At 37.4% G+C, this 22,262-nt stretch overlaps 1 protein-coding gene across 1 annotated transcript in view; it reads left to right on the forward strand.

Moving 5' to 3' along the window:
• Positions 1-22,262, forward strand: part of LOC150109770 (uncharacterized) — a 149,571-nt gene that overhangs the window by 102,880 nt on the left and 24,429 nt on the right. The window contains exon 4 of the mRNA XM_090409124.1: positions 14,037-14,172. Within this exon, the coding sequence (XP_090265250.1) occupies positions 14,037-14,172 (136 nt within the window). The remainder of the gene's footprint in view (positions 1-14,036; positions 14,173-22,262) is intronic.

Here is a 22,262-nt window from a genome sequence, read left to right on the forward strand (position 1 = left end):
ATCCAGGTAGAGATATTTCAGTAACAAGAGAGGCAAAGTGTTATATGGGCACTGAGGTAAATGAATGGAGGTGCCTTGGGTATTACAGAACCTTGATATGAATACAGCTGTGGGACTAGATGGTATACTAGCTTGAGTTTTACATGAAGCTGCTGGGGCATTGTAAGTTCCTTTGACCATATTGTTTAATCTAAGTCTCAGCTGTGGGTTAGTCCTAAGGGAGTGGAAAGAGGAGAAAATAGTTACATTGCATAAGGAGGCTCCAAGACTAATGTTAACAAATTACCGACTGATCAGCATATCAGGAGTTATTGTCCAAGGATTGGAGAGGTTGGTCAAGAGCAAAATACAGGAATGGATAGATGGAAATTGGATACTGTATTGGAGGCAATATGGTTTTGTGAAGGGTAGATCATTCCTCAGTAACTTGCTCACATTTATAATACAGTAACAATTGAGTTGGATAAAGGTAATGGGTTTACTGTGATACTGCTGGACTTTGCAAAAGCTTTTGACAGGATACCACATGGAATTCTAATCAGTAAATTGTAGGTCATGGAGATGGATATAGGGTTGGTGAGGTAGATAAGAGGGTAGTTGATGGAGAGATATCAGGGAGTAGTTTATTCAGGAGTAGAGTCCAAAAGAAGGCCTGTGACTGGTGGCAGGGTTCTGGTCTAGGACTACTACTGTTTAATTTGTACATTAATAATATAGGAAAGGATCTGAGAGTAACTGCTTAGTAGTTTGTCAATGATGCAAAATTTTGTAAAGCAATAGTTAATACAAATGATGTTAAAATTTTGCAGGATGATTTTGATAGACTGGCAGTCTGGGCAAAGGAGAATGGATGTCAGTTTAATGTGGCAAAGTGCAAGGTTATGCTTTTTGGAGTGAAAAGATTACCAACTGTATATCACATTGGTGGAACTGTACTCCAAGAAATTGAAGCCAGAGATTTAGGAGTGTGAGTGGATAGGGAGTTAAAGTTGGTCACTTAGCAAAAGTGGCTGAAACAGCTCATCAGATCACTTGGTTACTGAAGAATACTTTGACGAACAGAGAAAATCAGGTTATTTTTTCTTTTTATAGAGCTGTGATAAGACCCCATCTTGACTACTGCATGTAGATCTGGACACCAGGGTTTCTTGGTGATAAGGAAGAGGTGGAGAGGATCCAGAGATGAATGATCAAAATGGCTGTAGGTCTATGGAATAAACTTCCTATGAGAACAGGGTGAAGATTTGTGGGTTACAGCAACTGGTTGATAAGAGGAAAAGGGGTGATATGATTGAGATCTACAAATTACTGAAGGATTTTTGCAAGATTAATTCAGATGAAATTTTCAGAACAGATCTGTTGGTGGGAAAACTAAGGGTAATCCTTAGAAACTAAGTAAGAGTGTAGTTAGCAAGGATGTTAGAAATAGTGTTTGCTTGGAGAGTGGTGAATGAGTGGAATAGGTTGCCAGCATCTGTTGTGGGTGCCATGACTGTGAATGAGTTCAAAGAAACTATGATAGATACTGCACAAATGTTGGGTAGTGTTGATATGATGTTTAGGGTCATCCTTGATGAGTCTACAGACTCCTTGGAGTAGCCCATAACAATAAAATGGGCATCCATTCATCCACTTTCCCCAGGCCCTATGAATGGTAGGAGAGGGCCTGCTTCTATTGACTCAATCGCCCAAGCCAAGAATATATTATTATTATCTACAAGGTCACCAGGGTGCCAAGGATGTATTAAGGGAGGCTATACATCATCCAAACCAGCTGTCGTTCTCTTAAACTTATATTAGATGTAAGCACCACTTCATGAGGCAAACTGTTCCATTTACTCACTGCTCTAAGAGAGAAAAATCTAGCTTGTATCCCTTTCTTAACTCAAATGAAACTAACTTCCATGGATGTCCCTGTGTTCTCTCCCTACCATCCATATAATGAAAAATTTCATCAGACAATATCCTATACCACCCATTCATAAGTTTATAGATTTCTATAATATCATCCTTTTTTCTTCTGTTAACCAGTCCTTATAATCTACATTCCATAATCCCAGTAACTTTTTTACACCCTTTTGTGCACTGTAGTGCACAAGTTTGGCTTTGTAAAGAGGCAAAATGACATCCTTATCTTTACATGTCAAGGTTCATTTCAGCATCACAATTCTACTATGAGTATTTGTAATTTTTGCTATATGACCTGTGAACTTCAAATTCCTATCCACCATAATGCCAGATTCTTACTGTCCTGTGTCTTGTAGCATTACCCCGCTAATATAATATGCTGTTGGAAATCTCACCATGCCAAAGTGCATAATGTTACACTTGTTTTTGATCAAGTCAAGAGTTTATATTCCAAACTCATATTCTGCAGTTTATGCAACAGCCTTTCATTTGATATCCAATCAAACAGCTTAGCAAAATCCACAGCATCATTGTGTATCCATTCCCTTTATTTAGTTCAGCCATAATATTGTTATGCTCTTTACTGAATATAGCTTGTCTATCAACCTACTTCTGTATGCAGGTTTTTATAAACTTCTCTAAAATCTTCACCATCGCTCCAGAGATATTGATAGGTCAATAGTTAGACATCAGGTTTTGCACCATTATTGTGCAATGGAACTACCTTACATTCTTTCCATTTCTGTGGTACCTTCCCGAGTTGAGGCTCAGTTATACACACTTATCCATGTGAATAACTGACACACACACAGTGTGTGTGTATATATTCCAAACTCATATTCTGCAGTTTATGCAGGCATAAACTACAGAATATGAGTTTGATATGACAAGGGAAATGAAACGGGAATTGCAGGAGGTAAATAGATTATGGAAGACATATAAAGAGAGATGGAGAACAGTTGAATTGCATAAGAAATATAGGGATCAGGCTAGGCAAGTGACTAGTATTGTAAGGAGAGAGAAATTAGAATATGAGAAGAGACTGGCACTGCAATCCAAGGAGTTTTTTTGCTGTGTGTTGAGTAGGAGGAAAATTGATGGTGGACAGTTTTTTTTTTTGAATGGAGATGGGAATCAGGTGACCAAAGCAGATGACATAGTTGAGCTATTTAATGAATAATTTAATTATTATAGTGTTTCATCTTGGCACACAGGCTTTATTCTTAGAAGAATAATGAGTGATAAATTTCCCTCAAGAATTCCATTCCCTTACTTGGAAAGTTTTCTCTTCCTAATTCATACTTTTGTAGTTAAAATCTTCAAAAAGGTCTTTTTTTTTTTTTGTTTTGCACTTGCCATGCTCAACTGTCTAAACATCTGCTTCCTGGCTTATAGCAACAACCCCCACTAAATATCCTGTCCTGCTCCTCCTCTTACACACATCATCTGCTCTCAAAACCATTAGTGCCATTGTGTTTCATATCCTCCATGCCAAGAGGACACAACTCATCACTTACCATAAGCAATACTCCATCACCACCACCACGTTTTGCTCTTCCTATCCTACTGAAGAATGCTATATCCTACTACTTCTATTCCTGTCAGTATATGATCTTCCATCAACCATGTCTCACTGATCCCCAAAACGACCTTTGATCAGGCTGATGCTATGAGTGCCACTAGTTCATCTCCTTTATTCTGGTTACTCCTGGCATTAGTATAAAGAAACATCAGTGCATTGTCAGTGTTTCTATACCTATCATTATTACCTCCAGACTCCACTAGATTCTGAATTGCACTTGTGTTTTCCCATCTCCAAGTGACTATTCTCACAAGAAGCCATCTCTGTGACATCCATCCTGAAAATTTTAGTTTCCCAGCATCAGCACTCTTACATTGTTAAGAGAACAATGTTATCTCCAGATGCCTACGTCCTTCCTCATTCAAATGCAAGCATTCTCTTGCATACAGTTCTTTTTTGTTCTTGAATGCACTCTAAGCATCTATATAATCCAAGTATCTCTTGCAACACATTCTGGCTATCATATCATTCATCATTGATTCTTCTCTCCTCAGCTAGCTGAGTATCACACCCACCATCCTCCCCATCTGTCTTCTGTCAAACAACCTCAAGCATGAATCTCATATCTGTTGCCACTTAATTCACACTGCCTCTCAAGTCATTCATACCCACCATCACAATCATCTCTTTCTCTCCTCCCCTATAACATCTCTCCTTGTTTTCCCAATTACTTGCCTTCCTATTGTCTCTCCACCCCTGTTTCCTGCACTGTCATGCTTTCTTTTAGTTCCCTATGTTCCCCTGGTTTTCCTATTCTCTCTGTTTCTATCATTCCCATAACTCACTCCAAATCTCAATTGCATCACATTCCTTCTTTCCAGTTTCCTAATCTCTTCTTTCATACTTCTTAACTCATTTCCCATAATTCCATTTCTTTTTTTGGTGCATCTCTCTCTAAGCTACATTTCTCACTCAACATTCATCCTCCCAATCAACACTCACAACATCATCTTCCAAATCTACTACACTACCTAATTTTATATTCTTATTCACATGCTGATCATCTTCCTCACCGTTGATCATGCTACTTATCTGTCTCATTTAACATTCATTTGTTCCCAACATAATGCTCCTGATGTCCATTATGCTAATTTCTATATTACCAAGTTCTTTTAGGCAGACGAGCATTTTCTAGTCTCTCTCACCTGACACATTCCTATATGCCAGGATGTGAACATGCCACAAGCACTGCATATCACAAAATCCTGTAGTATGCTGTGTATGATACATCCTCTGCAGTGATTATCCTACTACCATTTTCACCAACCAATATCATCCTTCCATAAGAATGATTCTCATAACACACATGAGCTGATTACCAAGCTGAAGATGTGGCTGGGTTCACATTAAGATTCTGAAATATTTTAAGCAGCTGCAATTCATCCACTTCTAATGTGGACAACTTTGTTAGGTGCTGAGTAATCAGAACTTGATAAAGTTATCCTTCCCATTATTCTTGGGATTTCCTTTGGTATATATTCAGCTAATTTCATCTCATAATATGATTTTGTCTTACTAACCTTAATGGTCCTCCTTGCTTATACTTTGTACTGCTCATGAGATTACTGATGAACATTTTTATATATCCTCCAACATTATCTGTTTCTGAAACTCCTACTTAACGATGCTATTCATGCATCTAACACCTGCCTAATTCATATACCTGACAGTAGGTATACGGTCTGTGATAATTTTCTTGAAACACTCTTTGACCATCTCTTGTGTGCTATCATCATCCTTTCTTGAAGTTTTTATTATTATTATTATTATTGGTAACTTTCATGGAGTCAACAAACTCATTGTAGGAGGCCCACTCAACCAGAAACATTACTATCGCAACACACTCCAACAAGGCACTCCACTCACCGACAGCTCTCCATGTAAAAAAAAAAAAAAAAAAAAAAAAAAAAAAAAAAATCTGCTCCTTACACTCTTCTTCACCACATATTTATACAACTTCCATGGATGGCTTCTTATTCTTCTCATCTTAACATCCACTCTTTTTATAATTTTCGTGATACAACATTGGTTCAAATTGTTTATTAAGCTTGTCCCAAGCACCTCCTCTATAGTTCCACACATACTTCCTTTCATAACTGAAATTTCCATATGTGTGTGTTTCAATCTTCCATATAAGAACTGCACTTCTGGTGCTCTTACTAGATCTGGTCCTCTCGAAACCCTAGCCCTCTTCTTCACATGTCTTAGGTGATATATAAATTTCATTCCTGCCAGTATCTCCATAGTTCATTGTCAAATTCTGATATGTACCCTAGAGGTGGTGCATAGGATACTATGATAGTACTATGATTATATTTACATTACTGCAAACATACTGTTAACATTTTTCCTCTAAATTAGCAATTTTTCAGTACTCCAATACTGTCAGATCTTTTTAGTCTTACAACATACTTCTAAATCCACTTAGATTATGATCTTCCTCTGAATAATTTTTCTGTCATTCTGGCATTAAATCTGTTTAGCTAACATTTCTTCTCCCTTGGTTAGAAAATAAATTATGCTTGCCAAGAAAATTTATTCTTTATTCTTTTTTAATGACTTTCTGCAACTATATCTGATCCAGAGTATTTTAATAATAAGATAATACTTTTTGTTACTTCTATATAAGAAATAGATGACTTCTGTATTAATTCAACCATTGATATCTTCCTGGGTCTGCTTTGTATTATGGGATGCTAAGGTAATTGATGTGAAGTCATCAGCCTCTATATTCAAGTAATCCACTTGTAAAGCTCATTCATGTGCAAACTTTGTTTGCTTATACTTGGATAGAGTATTAAACAAGAATATAAGTATAATTTACCATATTTTTCTGTGTATAAGATGATACTTTTTTCTAAAATTTTTAAACCAAAAACTGGGGGTCGTCTTATACATGGGGGTAACCAGTTGAGAGCCCCGCTTTCGCTGTGGTGAAACTCTGGTACCTTGTCTCTGCAAACAGGCTTCCAATAACTAGCCTTCGTTAACTTTGTCGATTAAGTCATGAACAGCTGATTCTGAATAAACCAATCGGAACTCTGAAAGCATTCATATATCTGCAACTCATTGGCAGGGTAAGTTAATGCATTAACAATATTTTGAGCACTAACCCATAAAAATGTCTGAAAATAAAAAAAAAAATGATTGTCATATTCTTCAAAATTCAAGTTAAAAGTCATCAGTTACATAAAAGATCATGGAAATAAGGCTTCAGAGAGACATTTTGGACTTCCTTCCATTGAGTATATGATTAGACAGTGGAGAAAACAGGAAGAACAACTACTCAAGATGCCAAAAAAAGAAGAGGCCTTAAGAGGAAAACCAGCAAAATTGTCAAACTTGGCAGAGGCTTAAGACTTGGATTATGGAGCAGCACCAGAGTGGGATATGTGTGTCAGCCAAGCTTATTCAATATGCCGCAGAAAAGTTTGCAAGAGAAATGAACATTGTTGATTTCACAGGAAAGGCAAAATGGTGCTTCAACTTCATGAGGAGAGAAGGGTTGACCATGAGAACACAAACCAAGTTAACCCAGAAGATGCCACCAGTTTATGAGGATAAAATACAACAGCTTTACTCCTTTGTCATAAAACTTTGGAAAAAATATATTTTTGAACCAAGTCAGATTGCAAACATAGATGAGGTGCCTCTCAATTTTCATGTGCTTTCCAGTACAACTGTTGATATGAAAGGGGGCAAAACAGTGGCAATCAAAACAAGTGGTCATGAAAAGACACACTATACTGCTGTCCATTTATGCTGTGCAGATGGTACAAAGCTCCTATGGTCATTTGTAAGAGGAAAACGTATCCTAAAGAGAGCATACCGCCTAGCGTTCTTGTCCAAGTTCATGAGAATGTCTGGACGAATGAAGAGATCATGGCTATTCGGTTTGCAAAGATTTGGTCCAGAAGACCTGGAGGGCTCTCAAAGAGGCCAGCTCTGCTCATGTTTGATCAGTTCTGAGCACATTTAACAGAAAAGACAAAAAAAAAAAGGGTTGCAGTGGATTTGCAAACACAGCTAGCAGTAATTCCTGGTGGACTTACAGGTCAGCTACAGCCAATAGATATTTCTATCAACAAGCCCTTCAAAGCTCTGCTGGAAGAAGAATGGAATAAATGGATGCAAAAAGCAGGTAATAACTTGACACTGACAGGAAGAGTGAAAAAAACAACTGTTACTGAGGTATGCAAATTGTACTAAACTCATGGAATGGAGTCAAGCAAAAGTGGTAAGAAATGTGGAATCAGCAATGCACTGATGGAAATGAGGATGATCTCATATATATACAGGGTGTCCCAAAATTCACGCAAGATTTAAATTTGGCATCATTTGTGCGGCAAAGTGTTGCCAATGAGAAAAAAAAGACAGCGTGACAGCTGACAGTTCAGGATTATTAAAAATGGAGCGCTACACGAAAGTACAATACATTTTCATTGTTGAGCAATATTTTAAAAATAATGAAGGTTTGACAGCTAGAGTTCGTAGTTTTCGTACAAAATATGGTCGGAATAGTGATTTAACTTCATCAACTGCGAAAAGATTAATTAAAAAATTCAACGAAACTGGATCAATTAGTGATCGTATACACTCTGGCCGTCCTTCAACAAGTCGGTCAACAGAAAACATTGAAGCAGTTCGTGAGAGCGTTGCTGAGAGTCCAGGAACATCAATTTGGCACCGTGGTCTTGAATTGGGCATTTTGAAGCTCTCTACAGCATATTCTCATGAAAGATTTGCATCTTTATGCTTACAAAGTTCAACTGACTCAAGAACTGAAGCCTACTGACCACACACAGCAAAAAGAGTTCGTTGAATGGATTATGGAACAACAAGTGGATGCCTATTTTTCGAACAAAATCATCTTCAGCGATGAGGCTCATTTTCATCTTGATGGCTTCGTTAATCGACAAAATTGTCGCATTTGGGGTTCAGAAAATCCATGAGTGATTGTTGAGAAACAAATGTATCCACAACATGTCACTGTTTGGTGCGGATTTTGGGCTGGAGGCATCATCAGTCCATTCTTCTTCGAAAATGCAGCTGGTAAGGCAATAACAGTTAATGGTGCTCGCTATTGCGACATGATCCAGTTTTTTGTGCCTCAATTGCATTTGGAATTGGATTTGGATGACGTGGTTTCAACAAGACGGTGCCACATACCATTCAGTCCAAGAAACAATTCAATTACTGCATGAGTCATTTCCTGGTCGTGTAATTTCCTGTTTTGGTGATCAGAATTGGCCGCCCAGATCATGTGACTTAACGGCGTTGGACTTTTTTCTTTGGGGTTTTTTGAAGTCTAAAGTTTATGCCAACAAGCCCACGACCATCCACACCTTGAAGGAGGAAATTGAGCTCTGTATCAATGAAATTCAGCCACATTTATGCAAAACGGTCATGGAAAATTTCGACAAAAGGGTGTGTATGTGCCAGCAAAGCCGTGGAGGCCATTTACCTGATAGGTTATTCTATGAATAACCCTATACTGTATGCTTTATGAATCAATAAGAAATTACAATTTTTAATTAAAAACCTGTGTTTTCTATCAAAATTACTTCTTGCGTGAATATTGGGACACCCTGTGTGTGTGTGTGTGTGTACGTATATACGTACGTATGTATATATGGAAATGCTTTAATGACTGTTACCGAGAGATAAAAATGGCTAAGGATTTTTTTTTCTGTTTTTATTCATTTTTGTATTTTTCATTCATTTATCTGATCTGAAAACTTTCTTCTAGATACCAAACACAGAACTTTTTTTAAGGCATTTAGACGTTTGACGAAATCGTACCAGCCGGGTGCGAACATAAAGGACGTCAGCGAATCTATTCGAGTGCAAAAACAGAGGGTGAAAGAGATGATAATGGTGGCAGAAACAAATGATTTGAAAGAAGACAAAATGGAAATGATAGAGGATGTGAGGGAATTACTTGAGGTAGCAAAAGAGAAGAGTGAGGGAGTTAGGATGGTGAGTATTTTACCACGGTATGACAGTGAAGTGTTTAGAAGGAGGGGGGCCATAATTGCCAATGACTTTATGCGTGGGTTATGCATGGAGAGTGGTGTGGAATTTGTGGATGTGTGGAGTGAGTTTAATGGGTGAAAGGATTTATATAAAATGGATAGGTTACAATTGAATGGAGTTGGTGTATGGAGACTTGAAAAAGTGTTCATGAAGGATGTGGAAGTGGATGTACAGACTCAGGAAACTAGATTGATCAAGGGGGTGGAGTAGATATGCAGACTTTAGGGAGGCAGTTGAGTGTATGAATGAGTATAATATGCCCGAGCGAGTATGAAGGACAACAAATCAGAATGGGATAGTCAGTATAAGGCATCAAAGTAGGGATGAGACTAATGGGCTTCTGCAATTCATGAACACTAATGCCAGGAGTATTAGGAACAAGAAGGAAGAGTTTTTAGCCTTGGTGGGCACTTCCAGGCCACAGGTTGTTGGTATTAGTGAAACATGGCTGACAGAAGACGATAAAGCTAGTGGGATTGAATGCGACGGAATAAAAAGGGGGGGGGAGTGTTACTACTGATAGCTGAGTTGCAGCCAAGGAGTATAGAAGTTGAACTGCAGGATAGAGAAAAGAGCACATTTGAAGCTGTTTGGTGTGAGATAGAATCTAGCAGAACAAAATATACAATTGGGTGCTGCTATAGACCAGGTGATGGAATAGATGGTGGGGGATAGTATGCATAGACAAATAGAAGAAATGAGTGGAAGGAGGGTAATTATTATGGGTGATTTCAATTATGGTAACATTGACTGGAAAGAGGAGAGGGCACATGGGAGGAAGGAATTGGATTTTATGCGGTTTGCGGCAGCATGTAGTGTAAAATACCATGGGGAAGAGAGTGCTTGACCTAGTAATTGCATCTGAGAATGTGGCTGTAACGAACATGACCATGTTGCCACCAATTGGTGAGAGTGACCAAAAAGTCATGACTTGGGAGGTGGCTAAAGGAGTGGAATTTACAATTAAGACAGGGTACACGTGGAATTACCGGGCTGGTAAGTATGACAAACTTAGGTGTGTGCTTGGCTCAGTGCCATGGCATGTAAAACTGCAAGGGCTGGATGTTGATAGTGCATGGGAGGTGGTTAAGGAGTGTTTGCAGAAGGCAATGGTTGACTGTATACCAAGAGTCCGAATAATAAATCAAGTAGGGGTTAAATGGATGAATAACACTATTAAGCTTGAGCTGCAAAAAAAGAAACAATTGTGGAGGGAATTTAAGGAGAAAGGTGACCAGCAGGTGCAGGAACAGTATAAAGCTCATGCCAGGATGGTAACAAGGGTGGTAAGAAAAGCAAAAGCAGATTATGATAGAAAATTGGCCATGCGAGCTAAAGAGAATCCCAAACAGTTTTTTCAATATGTTGCAAGTAAAAGGAAAAATGTTCATGGCAGAATGATCTTAAAAAATGCTGAGGGTAGGGAGGTAACCGAATCAGTCGATATAGTGGAATTACTGAGTGAACACTTTGCAAGAGTATATCATCCAGGTAGTGACATTGCAGGAATGGAAGAACCAACAGCTTATACTGGAATTGTGTTGAATGAAGTAGAGGTAACTAGTCTATTACAGAACCTCAATATCAATACATCTGTGGGATTGGATGGTATACCAGCTCGTGTCGTACGTGAAGCAGCTAAAGAATTGTCAGTGCCCTTAACCATTTTGTTTAATTTGAGCCTCGGGTCTGGGTCAGTCCCAAGGGGGTGGAAAGAGGGGGAAATAGTTCCGTTGCATAAAGGTGGTTCCAAGGCTGCTGTTAAAAATTACCAGCCAATCAGCATAACAGGAATCATTATCAAGATCTTGGAGAAAATAGTAAAGAGGAAAATACAAGATTGGATAGAAGAAAATGGGATACTGTATCGGGGACAGCATGGTTTTGTGAAGGGTAGGTCATGCCTCAGTAACTTGCTCACGTATTATAACACAGTGACGGCTGAATTGGATAAGGGTAATGGGTTTACAGTGATTCTACTGGACCTTGCTAAGGCCTTTGACAGGATACCACATGGAATTCTAATCAGTAAATTGCAGCATATGGGGATGGATATAGGGTTGGTGAGATGGATAGGAGGGTGGTTCACAGAGAGATATCAGAGAGTGGTTTATTTAGGAGTAGAGTCCACAAGACGGCATGTGACTAGTGGTGTGCCACAAGGATCTGTTCTTGAACCACTGCTGTTTAATTTGTTCATTAATGATATAGGAAAGGATCTGAGAGGAACAGTTCATTTGTTTGATGATGATGCAAAGTTGGGTAGGGCAATAGTGAATGCAGATGATGTCAAAATTTTGCAAGATGATTTGGATAGATTGGAGGTCTGGGCTAAGGAGAATGGATGTCAATTCAATGTGGCAAAATGTAAGGTTATACATTTTGGGGTGAAAAGATTAGCAGCAGTTTACTATGTTGGTGGAACTGTACTCTAGGAAATTGAGTCATGAGATTTAGGAATGTTGGTGGATAAGGAGTTGAAGTTTAGGGGGAACATTGCAAAATTGGCCAAATCAGCTCATCATATCACTTGGTTGCTGAAGAATACGTTGACAAGCAGAGACAAGCAGGTTATTGTTCCTCTGTATCAAGCCTTGATAATACCCCATCTCGACTACTGTGCCCAGATTTGGTCACCTAGATTTCTTCTTGATGGGAAGGAGGTTGAGAGGATCCAGAGGTGAGTGACCAAGATGATGGCAGGTCTGTGGAATGAACCTTATGAGAACAGGTTAAAGATTTGTGGGTTGCGAAAATTGGTTGATAGGCGGAGGAGGGGAGATATGATTGAGACATTCCAATTACTGAAGGGTTTCTGTAAAATTAATTCAGAAGATGTTTTTGAGAACAGGGCTGGTTGTAGGAGGACTAGGGGCCATCCATGGAAACTGGCAAAAGTGTGGTTAATAAAGGTGTTAGAGCTGGGTTCTTTACTTTTAGAGTGGTGAATGAGTGGAATGGGCTGCCAGAGTCTGTGGTGGATGCTGTGACAGTGAATGAGTTTAAGGCAAGGTATGATAGATACTGTATGAACGTCGAATAGTTCTGATGAATACGATTTGGGGCCTCCCTCAATGAGTCTAATGACTCCCTGGAGTTGCCCGTAATAATAATTTCAGGCTTCCATTAATCAAGGTAGTCTGATGCTGGGCAAAGACATTAATCTACCACCTAAAGATAGTCACAAGCACCCATGCTCACAGTTGGATTTTAACCTGCAGCATGTTGCTAGGAGACTGGATGTACTAGCCATGTAGAAGCTAGGCCCACAGAGTTTAATGCAAAGGTTAAAAAAAATGCTTGCAAACCATTTCATAAATTCATGCATAAGCAGATACAGAAATTATAGCTATTAGTATTTAGGCATTTGGGCCTAGTGGTGTGTGTGCACATACACACAAATCTGTGTTTTTAAATATATGAGACATAATTTGATGACATTTAAATAAATCGCATTCTTTTTCAAAAAATATTTTTTTCTTAAAATCTTAATACACAAATTCAAGAGTAGTGTATCCGGTTTCATGCATTCTACAGTGTTAATTATGGATTAAAATGAATTTGTGATTTATTCAAATACCAACATATAACCTGTCATCAAATGGTGTCTTATTATACATTAATAATAACAAAAAAAAACATGTGGGAGATGATTTTGGAAGAGATCATTATGTTTTCTAACTTACACTTAAGCCAGTGCATCACAATGCAGCATGATAAATACAGAATCAACCTTCCTTCATATATAAATTAAAGATGCCAAAAAATTGTATTCTTGGTTTCATCTTCAAGTGATACCAAGGTAATGTAGAAGTCATATTTACATACAATTAGTCAAAAGGTGTCGCACCTTATTACTAAAATACTCATGCAAACTTTGTTTGCTTACACTTGGATAGAGAATGAAACCAAGAATATAATTTCTTGGCATCTTTAATTTATAGTATAAACAAGTGAAGAAAAACTCAACATCTATCTCTAATCCAGAGTATTTTAATAATAAGGTGTGATACCTTTTGAGGCCTGCTGGGTCTGGCTACCACTGAGACCTCAGTAAATGTCGGAACCAGTCTGGGTAGTGGCCCTTCTCATAATGCATATTATTATACATGTCCATAAGAATATGTGCATTGCATTGTCGGATACTAAGGCAATTGATGTGAAGTCATTAGCCTCTATCTATATACAAGTAGCACAGTTGTGAAGTGACTTCACTTTGATAAAGGATTAAACCAAGAATATAATTTCTTGGCATCTTTAATTTATAGTATAGCCAAGTGAAAAATTTCAAAAACCTTTCTTTCTATTACAGCATTAAGAACAAAAAGTGCATTCAAAATTTACTGCAGAGATTCATAATATTTTGAAACGGTGATATTCACTATATAACATCCCTTTGCACTCTGTATGAAATAAATATTTGATTTTCAATAATAATAAAATAAGAATTGTAGAACAGAAATAGTTATATTAAGTCATTTCATTCAAAACATTTTTTCTTCTCTTTCAGAATATCTCAAGCATGCTCCATGTTACAAGACATTGTCAGATAGTTACAAACATTGTTCAGATAGTTTTCTCAAAGAACCTAATGCTGTTAAAAATCCAAATTTAAGCTTAGATGAACAACTGCAGATATCATGTTGGTAAGTTATTTCAACCTCAGAAGACCTATCAAGAGTGATTATGGTTGTCTACTCATATCACTTAAAAAAATACAGTACTAGACCACATTCATGTTTTTGAGGGGAAAACTGAAGCGCTTTGAGAAAAACCATTTATAAATAACAGTTGAAATATATGTATAGTCGAACTCTGCTGTGAAACAGTCGAAACAGATAATCATCTTCCTGAATTCTTGTCCTTAAATGCTATGACTTGTGCTTCCTCACATTCATGCCCCCCTTGCATTTCCTTCTCTTCCCCCCCAGATGGAGAGTAGCACTAATTATGATAGATTTGTGGATCAAACTTCAGTTTCTGAGATAAATAAACTTAAAGAAATTGTATCCTATATTTGAACTTCATATCATGGTTGTTTTAGGGATATGTATATGTACAAGGGGGTGCTTAAGGGTCAAAGCTGTATAACTGAGAGGAGACCTCCACATAGCCTTTAAAGGAATGCAGAGAACCGACCAGGGCTTCTGACCTAATGTCCAATCCTCACCTTCTCGTGGTGCACCCTGTTGGGTATCTACTTTGATACTGAACGAACGAGGATGGGCTGGCAATTTGGGATTTAGCTGACCGAATTGTATTCTTATTGGTTAAACCAAAATAAAAAAACGATGGTACAACATGACAAAATTTCATGCCGGCTGGGGCGTCGCCCGGTTAAAAAAGGCCCCCGTTGTTTTCGCCAGGGAACCAGGGCGAACAGCGAAAAGTCAGCTACTGGAACAAATCTGAAAACAAACCCCAACTCAACATCACCAGAGTTAAAGATCGGTACTATCAACGTAAGAAGCCTGAATGGCAAAGAAATGGAGCTAGCTGAGGAATTAGATAAGTACCAGATCGACATAATAGGAGTGACTGAAACAAAAAAGACCAAAACTGGTGAGATATTTCTGAGCAATAAATACAAAATGTTATATTCAGGCAATGACAATCAAGGAAAAGGAGCAGCCATAATATTCAACACAAAATACGAGGCTAATCTTCTTGAATGGCAGTCAGTCTCAAGTAGAGTAATGTGGGCAAATATCAGAATGGGGAACTGGATAATGAGACTTATTTGTGCCTATGGTCCCACAGAAGGTTCTACTAGGGTAGAAGTGGAGGAATTTTTTGACGCTTTAGAAAAAGCAACTGACACAATGGAAAAAGGAACAGTTGGTCCTTGTTGGGGATCTAAATAGCAGAGTAGGAAATGATTGTGAGACATACAAAAATATTTTGGGAAAATTTGGAGAAAAGAGCAAAGCTAATAATAATGGCAAATATCTGTTGGATTTCTGCTCAGGACATGGATTGGTTATTACTAACACCATGTTCCAACATAAAAATGTGCACAAATTCACATGGAGAGAAGAGGCTAGGAATAAGAAAAGTCTCATTGACTATGTTATTGTTGATAGTGATGTTTTCTCCCTGGTGCAGGACACCAGAGTGTACAGAGGATTTGAAATTGGAAGTGATCACCATTTAGTCTTGAGCAGGATAAAATTGAATTTCATATTGAAAATAATAACATGTAAGAAAGTTTTAAAGCGAATAAAAGTTGAGTAGCTCTCAGATGTGAACTGTAGACTAAAATACAGAAAGATTATTGAAAAGAAAATGAAAGAGTTTGAGAACAGGAATCAAACCTTGGAGATTCAGTGGCAAACTCTGAAGAAAACATTGATTCTAATTATTAAAAAAAAAAAAAAAAAAAAAATTGATTGATTGATTCTGCCAGAGAGGCATGTTGTGAGGTTGTGTGCAAGGATAAAAAAAATCAGAACTCCCTGGTGGACACAGGAAGTTAAAGAGGCAGTGAAGGAAAAGAAGAAAGCATATTAAAAGTTACTGCCAAATAAGTCAGCTTTGTCTCTTATGGAATACAGAGACAAATGTAAAAAAGCTAAACAGTGTGTAAAACTAGCTAAACAAAAGTCATGGGAGGACTTTGGCAAGAATATAGAAAATAAATATCAAGAAGGTGGCAAAATATTCTGGAGGTTGTTGAAGAAACTTAAGAATGGAGGAAAGAGTGCCGTAAAAGGAGTTAGAGATGATAAAGGTGATGAAAACAGGAGAAAAAGATATCCTTGAAGTATGGAGTAATTAGTTTGAAAAACTGCTAAACGAAACAAGCAGTGATGACAGCACAGTGATAAAAAAAAAAAAAAAAAAAAACACTGACCAGGCATGCAGTCAGGAATACATATCCATACTTGAAATAGAAAAAGCCATCAAAGGCTTGAAATGTGGAAAGGCAGCAGGAGTAGATGATATTCGACCAGAAATGCTGAAGTATGGTGGTATAAAAGTCTTACAGTGGCTGCACTGCATAGTTCAGAAAGCCTGGACAGAGGGACGAATTCCCGATGATTGGAGTAGAGCTCTCATAGTACCCATATATAAAAAGGGAAATAAAACTGCATGTGAGAATTAGAGTTATTTCCCTACTGAGTGTTCCTGGCAAGATCTATGCAAGTATACTTGAGAAACGGTTGAGAAGAATTGTGAAAGAAAAGCTTGGTGAAGAACAAGCTGGATTCAGGCCAAACAGAGGCTGTCAGGATCAGATCTTCACTTTACGACAAATAGTCGAGAAAGCATGGGAATATAACAAAGATCTGTATTTAAGCTTTGTCAATTTGGAAAAGGCATATGATAAGGTGCTGAGAGAGAAGCTATTCAATACGCTGCAGTTATATGGTGTCAATGGGGCATTATATCAAGCAATACTTATTCTTTATTTGAGTTGTGAGTTAGCAGTTAGAATTGAAGGAAGTACAGGAAGATGGTTTAATGTTAAATCTGGTGTGAGACAAGGATGTACATTATCCCCTCTGTTATTCGTTATCTATATGGATCACATTATGAAGGAAAGTGGTATTAAACCTGATATCAAAATTGGAGATGTTAATGTCAGCTCTTTGCTTTATGCGGATGATGTTATACTTCTAAATAAATCCGCTACAAGTCTGCAAGATTCTCTGACTAAATTGAATAGCTGTTGTAATAGATATGGTATGAAGGTCAGCAATAAAAAGACAAAGACAATGATAATAGGCAGAATCATTGAAAATGTCAACTGTGTTGTGAATGGAGAACCTGTGGAACAAGTAAAACATTTCAACTACTTAGGCATGATTTTTACTGAAGATGGTAAATTAAATATAGAAATAGACAACAGAATCAGCAAAGCTGGTATGGTGGGAAGTGAATTGAATAAATTCATATGGAATAAGAGAGAAATTAGTCGGAACACTAAATTAGCTGTATATATACAAGACAGTTTTCAAACCAGTCTTAACTTATGGATCTGAGAGCTGGGTCTAAAGTAAAACACTTGACCAAAGACTAGATACTGCAGATATGAGAGTCCTGAGAAAGATTATAGGCGTGAACAGATGGCATCAATGGCTATATCATATTAAAAATGAGGATATTAGGAAAGAACTTGACATTGTTAGCATCCAGGAATGCATTAGCAGAGCTAATCTCAGGTGGTATGGTCACTTAAATAGAATGGGAAAGGAAAGATTAGCAAAACAAGTGTTCTCTGCCAGGTTGGCAGGAAAACGACCCAGAGGAAGACCAAGATGTAGGTGGATTGATACGGTACAAAGTGCCTTAGACGATAGAAATATGAGATCTGATAATGTTGGAGTCTTGACAAGTAACAGACTGATTTGGAGGAAAATTGTAGATAGGAAGTTAGTAATGATATAATTTTTTCATGTAGTACTGTCATATCCTGTACACCCCTTGAGGGTACATGGCAGGAATTTGATGATGTATATGTACAAGTTTTGCAAAAGATACCTTACTCTTCACTGCTGTGAGCTGTGTGTTTGGAAATTATGTAATCTGTCTATTCCAACATTTTGTGATTAAGAAAAAAAAAAAAAAAAAGCATAATTATACTTGCACCTTACACTTCATGTGACTACTTGGATTAGAGTATGCAGATTTGGTCTTGTGAGTGCTTTGAGAGAATAAAGAAGCTGTGGTAAGGCTACAAAGAAGAGTTACAAATATGAGATTTGGATTATGGGATAATATAGATTATGAGGAAAGATTAAGAGCACATGAATTGCAGATGCTGGTGGACAGGAGCAAGAGAAATGACATAAAAGTCTATAAACTGCTTAGAGGGTGTTATATGATATTTGTATAAAACATTGATGAAATGTTTTAATATATTAAAGGTAAGGAGAGGACAAGGGTCATCTTTAGAAGTTCAATTTGTGTGCAGTTAAGAGAAGGATGAGATCTAGCATTTTCTCTCACAAAACTGTGATTGAGCAGAACAGTTTGCTTGTCAAGTGTGTATCAAGTGAGAATGCTTTTCAGAGAAGTTATGACAGCTAGCATGTTCTTGACACTCTTGAGGTCTGATAATAATAATACTGTCAGTCCCTTACAGGAAAACTCAGTTTATTGTTTGTCTTACTTTTTCTTAAAGTAGTGTTGTATTGGTATTTGATCTTTTTCTCTTATAAGTATCTCAAGAAAATCTGGAATATTCTGGAAGATGCATTTTTTTTTTGCTAATCTAATGTTTATCTGAAGTCTTAATTTTTAAGTTGCTTAGCCTATTTCTGTGTGAATATGAATCAATACACCTTAATTAAAAAAAAAAAAAAGAAAACTAAATCTTGTTGATTTTTCTCATGGATTAAGTTGAAGTATACATCATTACTGTCATTTGGTTTTCTAAGCTATCTGCAGGAATCAGCTGTCTGTTGTTGGTGTGTGTGTGTGGGGGGAGAGAAATGGCTGGAGGTGCACTGGTAATATTTTAGAGATCTTTGAGCTGACAGTTCTGTTTAGATTTGGTTGTTTAATGAAAACCTCTTGAGCAAAGTTCTAGTTAGATATAAAAGATGAGTGCCTTTTGAAACAGTTCTACTATGGAATGTCTCCAGAGCATAATCGGAAAGGCTTGCTTTCCTTTCATCGAGTGAAGAGATATGTTTTGTTCCTTTTTCTTTGATTTCCAATGTACATCCAGTTTCACTTGTGTACAATAGATTGCATGTATATTTAATTTTGTATACATCAAGATGCATGAGAAGGGGATATCCTTGAAGTACTAAACAGATCTTTTAATTTTATAGGCGTCTAAAGGTTTCTTTGACAATATATTTTCATAAATTTTAACTTATTTTTTCTGATTAAATTGAGTATTGATATAGCATTGCTGTAACTGTTTTACCTCTGGCATGCTTACTTTCAGACAGAATTTTTTCTGTTATCTTTATACAGGGTGTCCCAAAATTCACAGAAGTAATTTTGATAGAAAACACAGGTTTTTAATAAAAATTGTAATTTCTTATTGATTCCTAAAGTATACAGTATAGGGTTATGCATGGAATAGCATATCGGGTAAATGGCCTCCATGGCTTTGCTGGCACATACGCACCCTTTTGTCGAAATTTTCCATGACTGTTTTGCATAAATGTGGCTGAATTTCGTTGATACAGCGCTCAATTTCCTCCTTCAAGGCGTGGGTGGTCATGGGCTTGTTGGCATAAACCTTAGACTTCAAAAAACCCCCCAAAAAAAAGTCCAACGGCGTTAAGTCACATGATCTGGGCGGCCAATTCTGTTCACCAAAACAGGAAATTACACAACCAGGAAATGACTCATGCAGTAATTGAATTGTTTCTTGATGAAACCACATTTCACCACATCCATATCTTGCAATTTAGGCACAAAAAACTGGATTATCATGATAGCGAGCACCATTAACTGTTATTGCCTTACCAGCCGCATTTTCGAAGAAGAATGGACCGATGATGCCTCCAGCCCAAAATCCGCACCAAACAGTGACATGTTGTGGATGCATTTGTTTCTCAACAATCACTCTTGGATTTTCTGGACCCCAAATGCGACAATTTTGTCGATTAACGAAGCCATCAAGATGAAAATGAGCCTCATTGCTGAAGATGATTTTGTTCGAAAAATAAGCAACCACTTGTTGTTATTCCATAATCCATTCAATGAACTCTCTTCGCTGTGTGTGGTCAGTAGGCTTCAGTTCTTGAGTCAGTTGAACTTTGTAAGCATAAAGATGTAAATCTTTCGTGAGAATACGCTGTCGAGAGCTTCTCGAAATGCCCAATTCAAGACCACGGTGCCGAATTGATGTTCCTGGACTCTCGGCAACTCTCACGAACTGCTTCGATGTTTTCTGTTGACCGACTTGTTGAAGGATGGCCAGAGTGTATAAGATCACTAATTGATCCAGTTTCCTTGAATTTTTTAATTAATCTTTTCACAGTTGAAGTTAAATCACAATTCCGACCATATTTTGTACAAAAATTGTGAACTGTAGCTGCCAAACCTTCATTATTTTTAAAATATTACTCAACAATGAAAATGCATTGTTCTTTCGTGTAGCACTCCATTTTTAATAACCCTGAACTGTTAGCTGTCACGCTGTCTTTTTTTTCTCGTTGGCAACACTCTACTGCACAAATGGCGCTAAATTTAAAGCTTGCGTGTCACAGATATACAGGGTGTCACAAAATTTAAATTTTGTGACACCCTGTATATCTGTTTTTCTCAAAGACTGAATAATAAAATGCAAACAATGCACAAAGAACAACAGACAACCAAATATAAAGGTGAGTTTCAAATTTATCCAGGAACAGTAAGGAGTTTTGTTCCTATTGTTGAACTGTTTGTTTTTAGATATCCAAGGACGAGGAGAAGTTGGGGATTTGGCTTCCTCGGACCAAATTAAAATAATAAATTTTGAAAGCTAGATCTTTTGGTTTTAGAATAGCACACTCTAAAGCTATTTGAATGCTTCCATATAAAAGTTCATGATGCAGGTGGGGTGGAGACATTGGAGAGCCCATGGCTGTAACTTCTTTTTGAAGATGCTACCTTTAAAAAGAAAGTTTGAATGGAGTATTGGAAAAGAATGCCATACTCTCAGATGGCAGTTTCTTCTGTAATAGAAAATTGTCATTGATCAGATGTTCATAAAAAGGAAAGCGATGTCAAAGCTGACTAGTAGATCCATCTTGGCTATCAAGAACATAGGCAGTACAAATGTTGAAAATGTGATTGTGAGTAAAAGACAGAAAGAACAAAAGCAAACATGATGGCAACAATAGAAAAGAGCATGATTGACAGAGGAAAAAAGTGAGTGTGGCTGATGAATAAGAGCAAGCATGAATGCATGAACAGAAGTATATTGCATGAATATAGGATATGAATTTTATCACCCAGTGGTGAACCATTGCTGACTGCTGGAGGCATGAAGTGGCTTGAAGTTTCATGTTTATCCCTAGAGCAGAAGATGCCAGACTATGTAAAAAGAAAAATAAAATAGAAAATAGAAAAATGAATTAAAATAGGAAAAAATTCTTTAGCCCATTCACAGTACTGATGTATAGATTTTCAAACTTTCATGGGTGGGAGACAAAATATGCATGACTGTGAGAGTGATTGCATTAATGAAAAGAGCATGACTGATGGAGCAAAAGTCAGAGAAATTGTGGGAATGAAAGAATATGAATGGAAGAGTAATATCAAGTGTGATTGCGAATATGAAAAAAAGCATTACTGCTGGAATGCAAGACTTGGAGAATGAGGTGATGCAAAACAAAATGAGGGTATGCAAAATGAGGTTAGACATTTGGTGGATATGAACAGAAGGCTGTGAAAGAACAGAATGAAAGACATTGGAGAAAGAGGGAGTATGATCAAGGTGATATGCTTTGTAAATGAGAAGTATGTATATGAAGGAGTTGAACAAATGGTTTGAATGGGCAGAATGCTAGTTGAGGTGGGTATAAAACTATTGAGTATAGTGAAAGACAACAGTGTGTGGAAAAAGATGTATTGCCAGGTTTGTTTTCTTTTGGGCCCATACATGAGAGGTTGGTTGGTCAATGTATAGTATGTTAATGTTGTGTATAGGAAGAGAAGATCTCATAAAGGAGAAACTTGTTTGCATTAGATTTATAGGTCTATACATGATTTTTTTGGGGAAGTGCATAGGAGGAGAGGCTGTTTCAGAGTAAAGGAAAAGCCAGAATGAAGGAGGAGAAAGCAA

This window comes from Typopeltis vanoorti, chromosome 1 (genome assembly GCF_054136105.1).
Source record: "Typopeltis vanoorti isolate ZY-2024b chromosome 1, IOZ_Tvanoo_1.0, whole genome shotgun sequence".
Taxonomy (NCBI): Eukaryota; Metazoa; Arthropoda; class Arachnida; order Uropygi; family Thelyphonidae; genus Typopeltis; species Typopeltis vanoorti.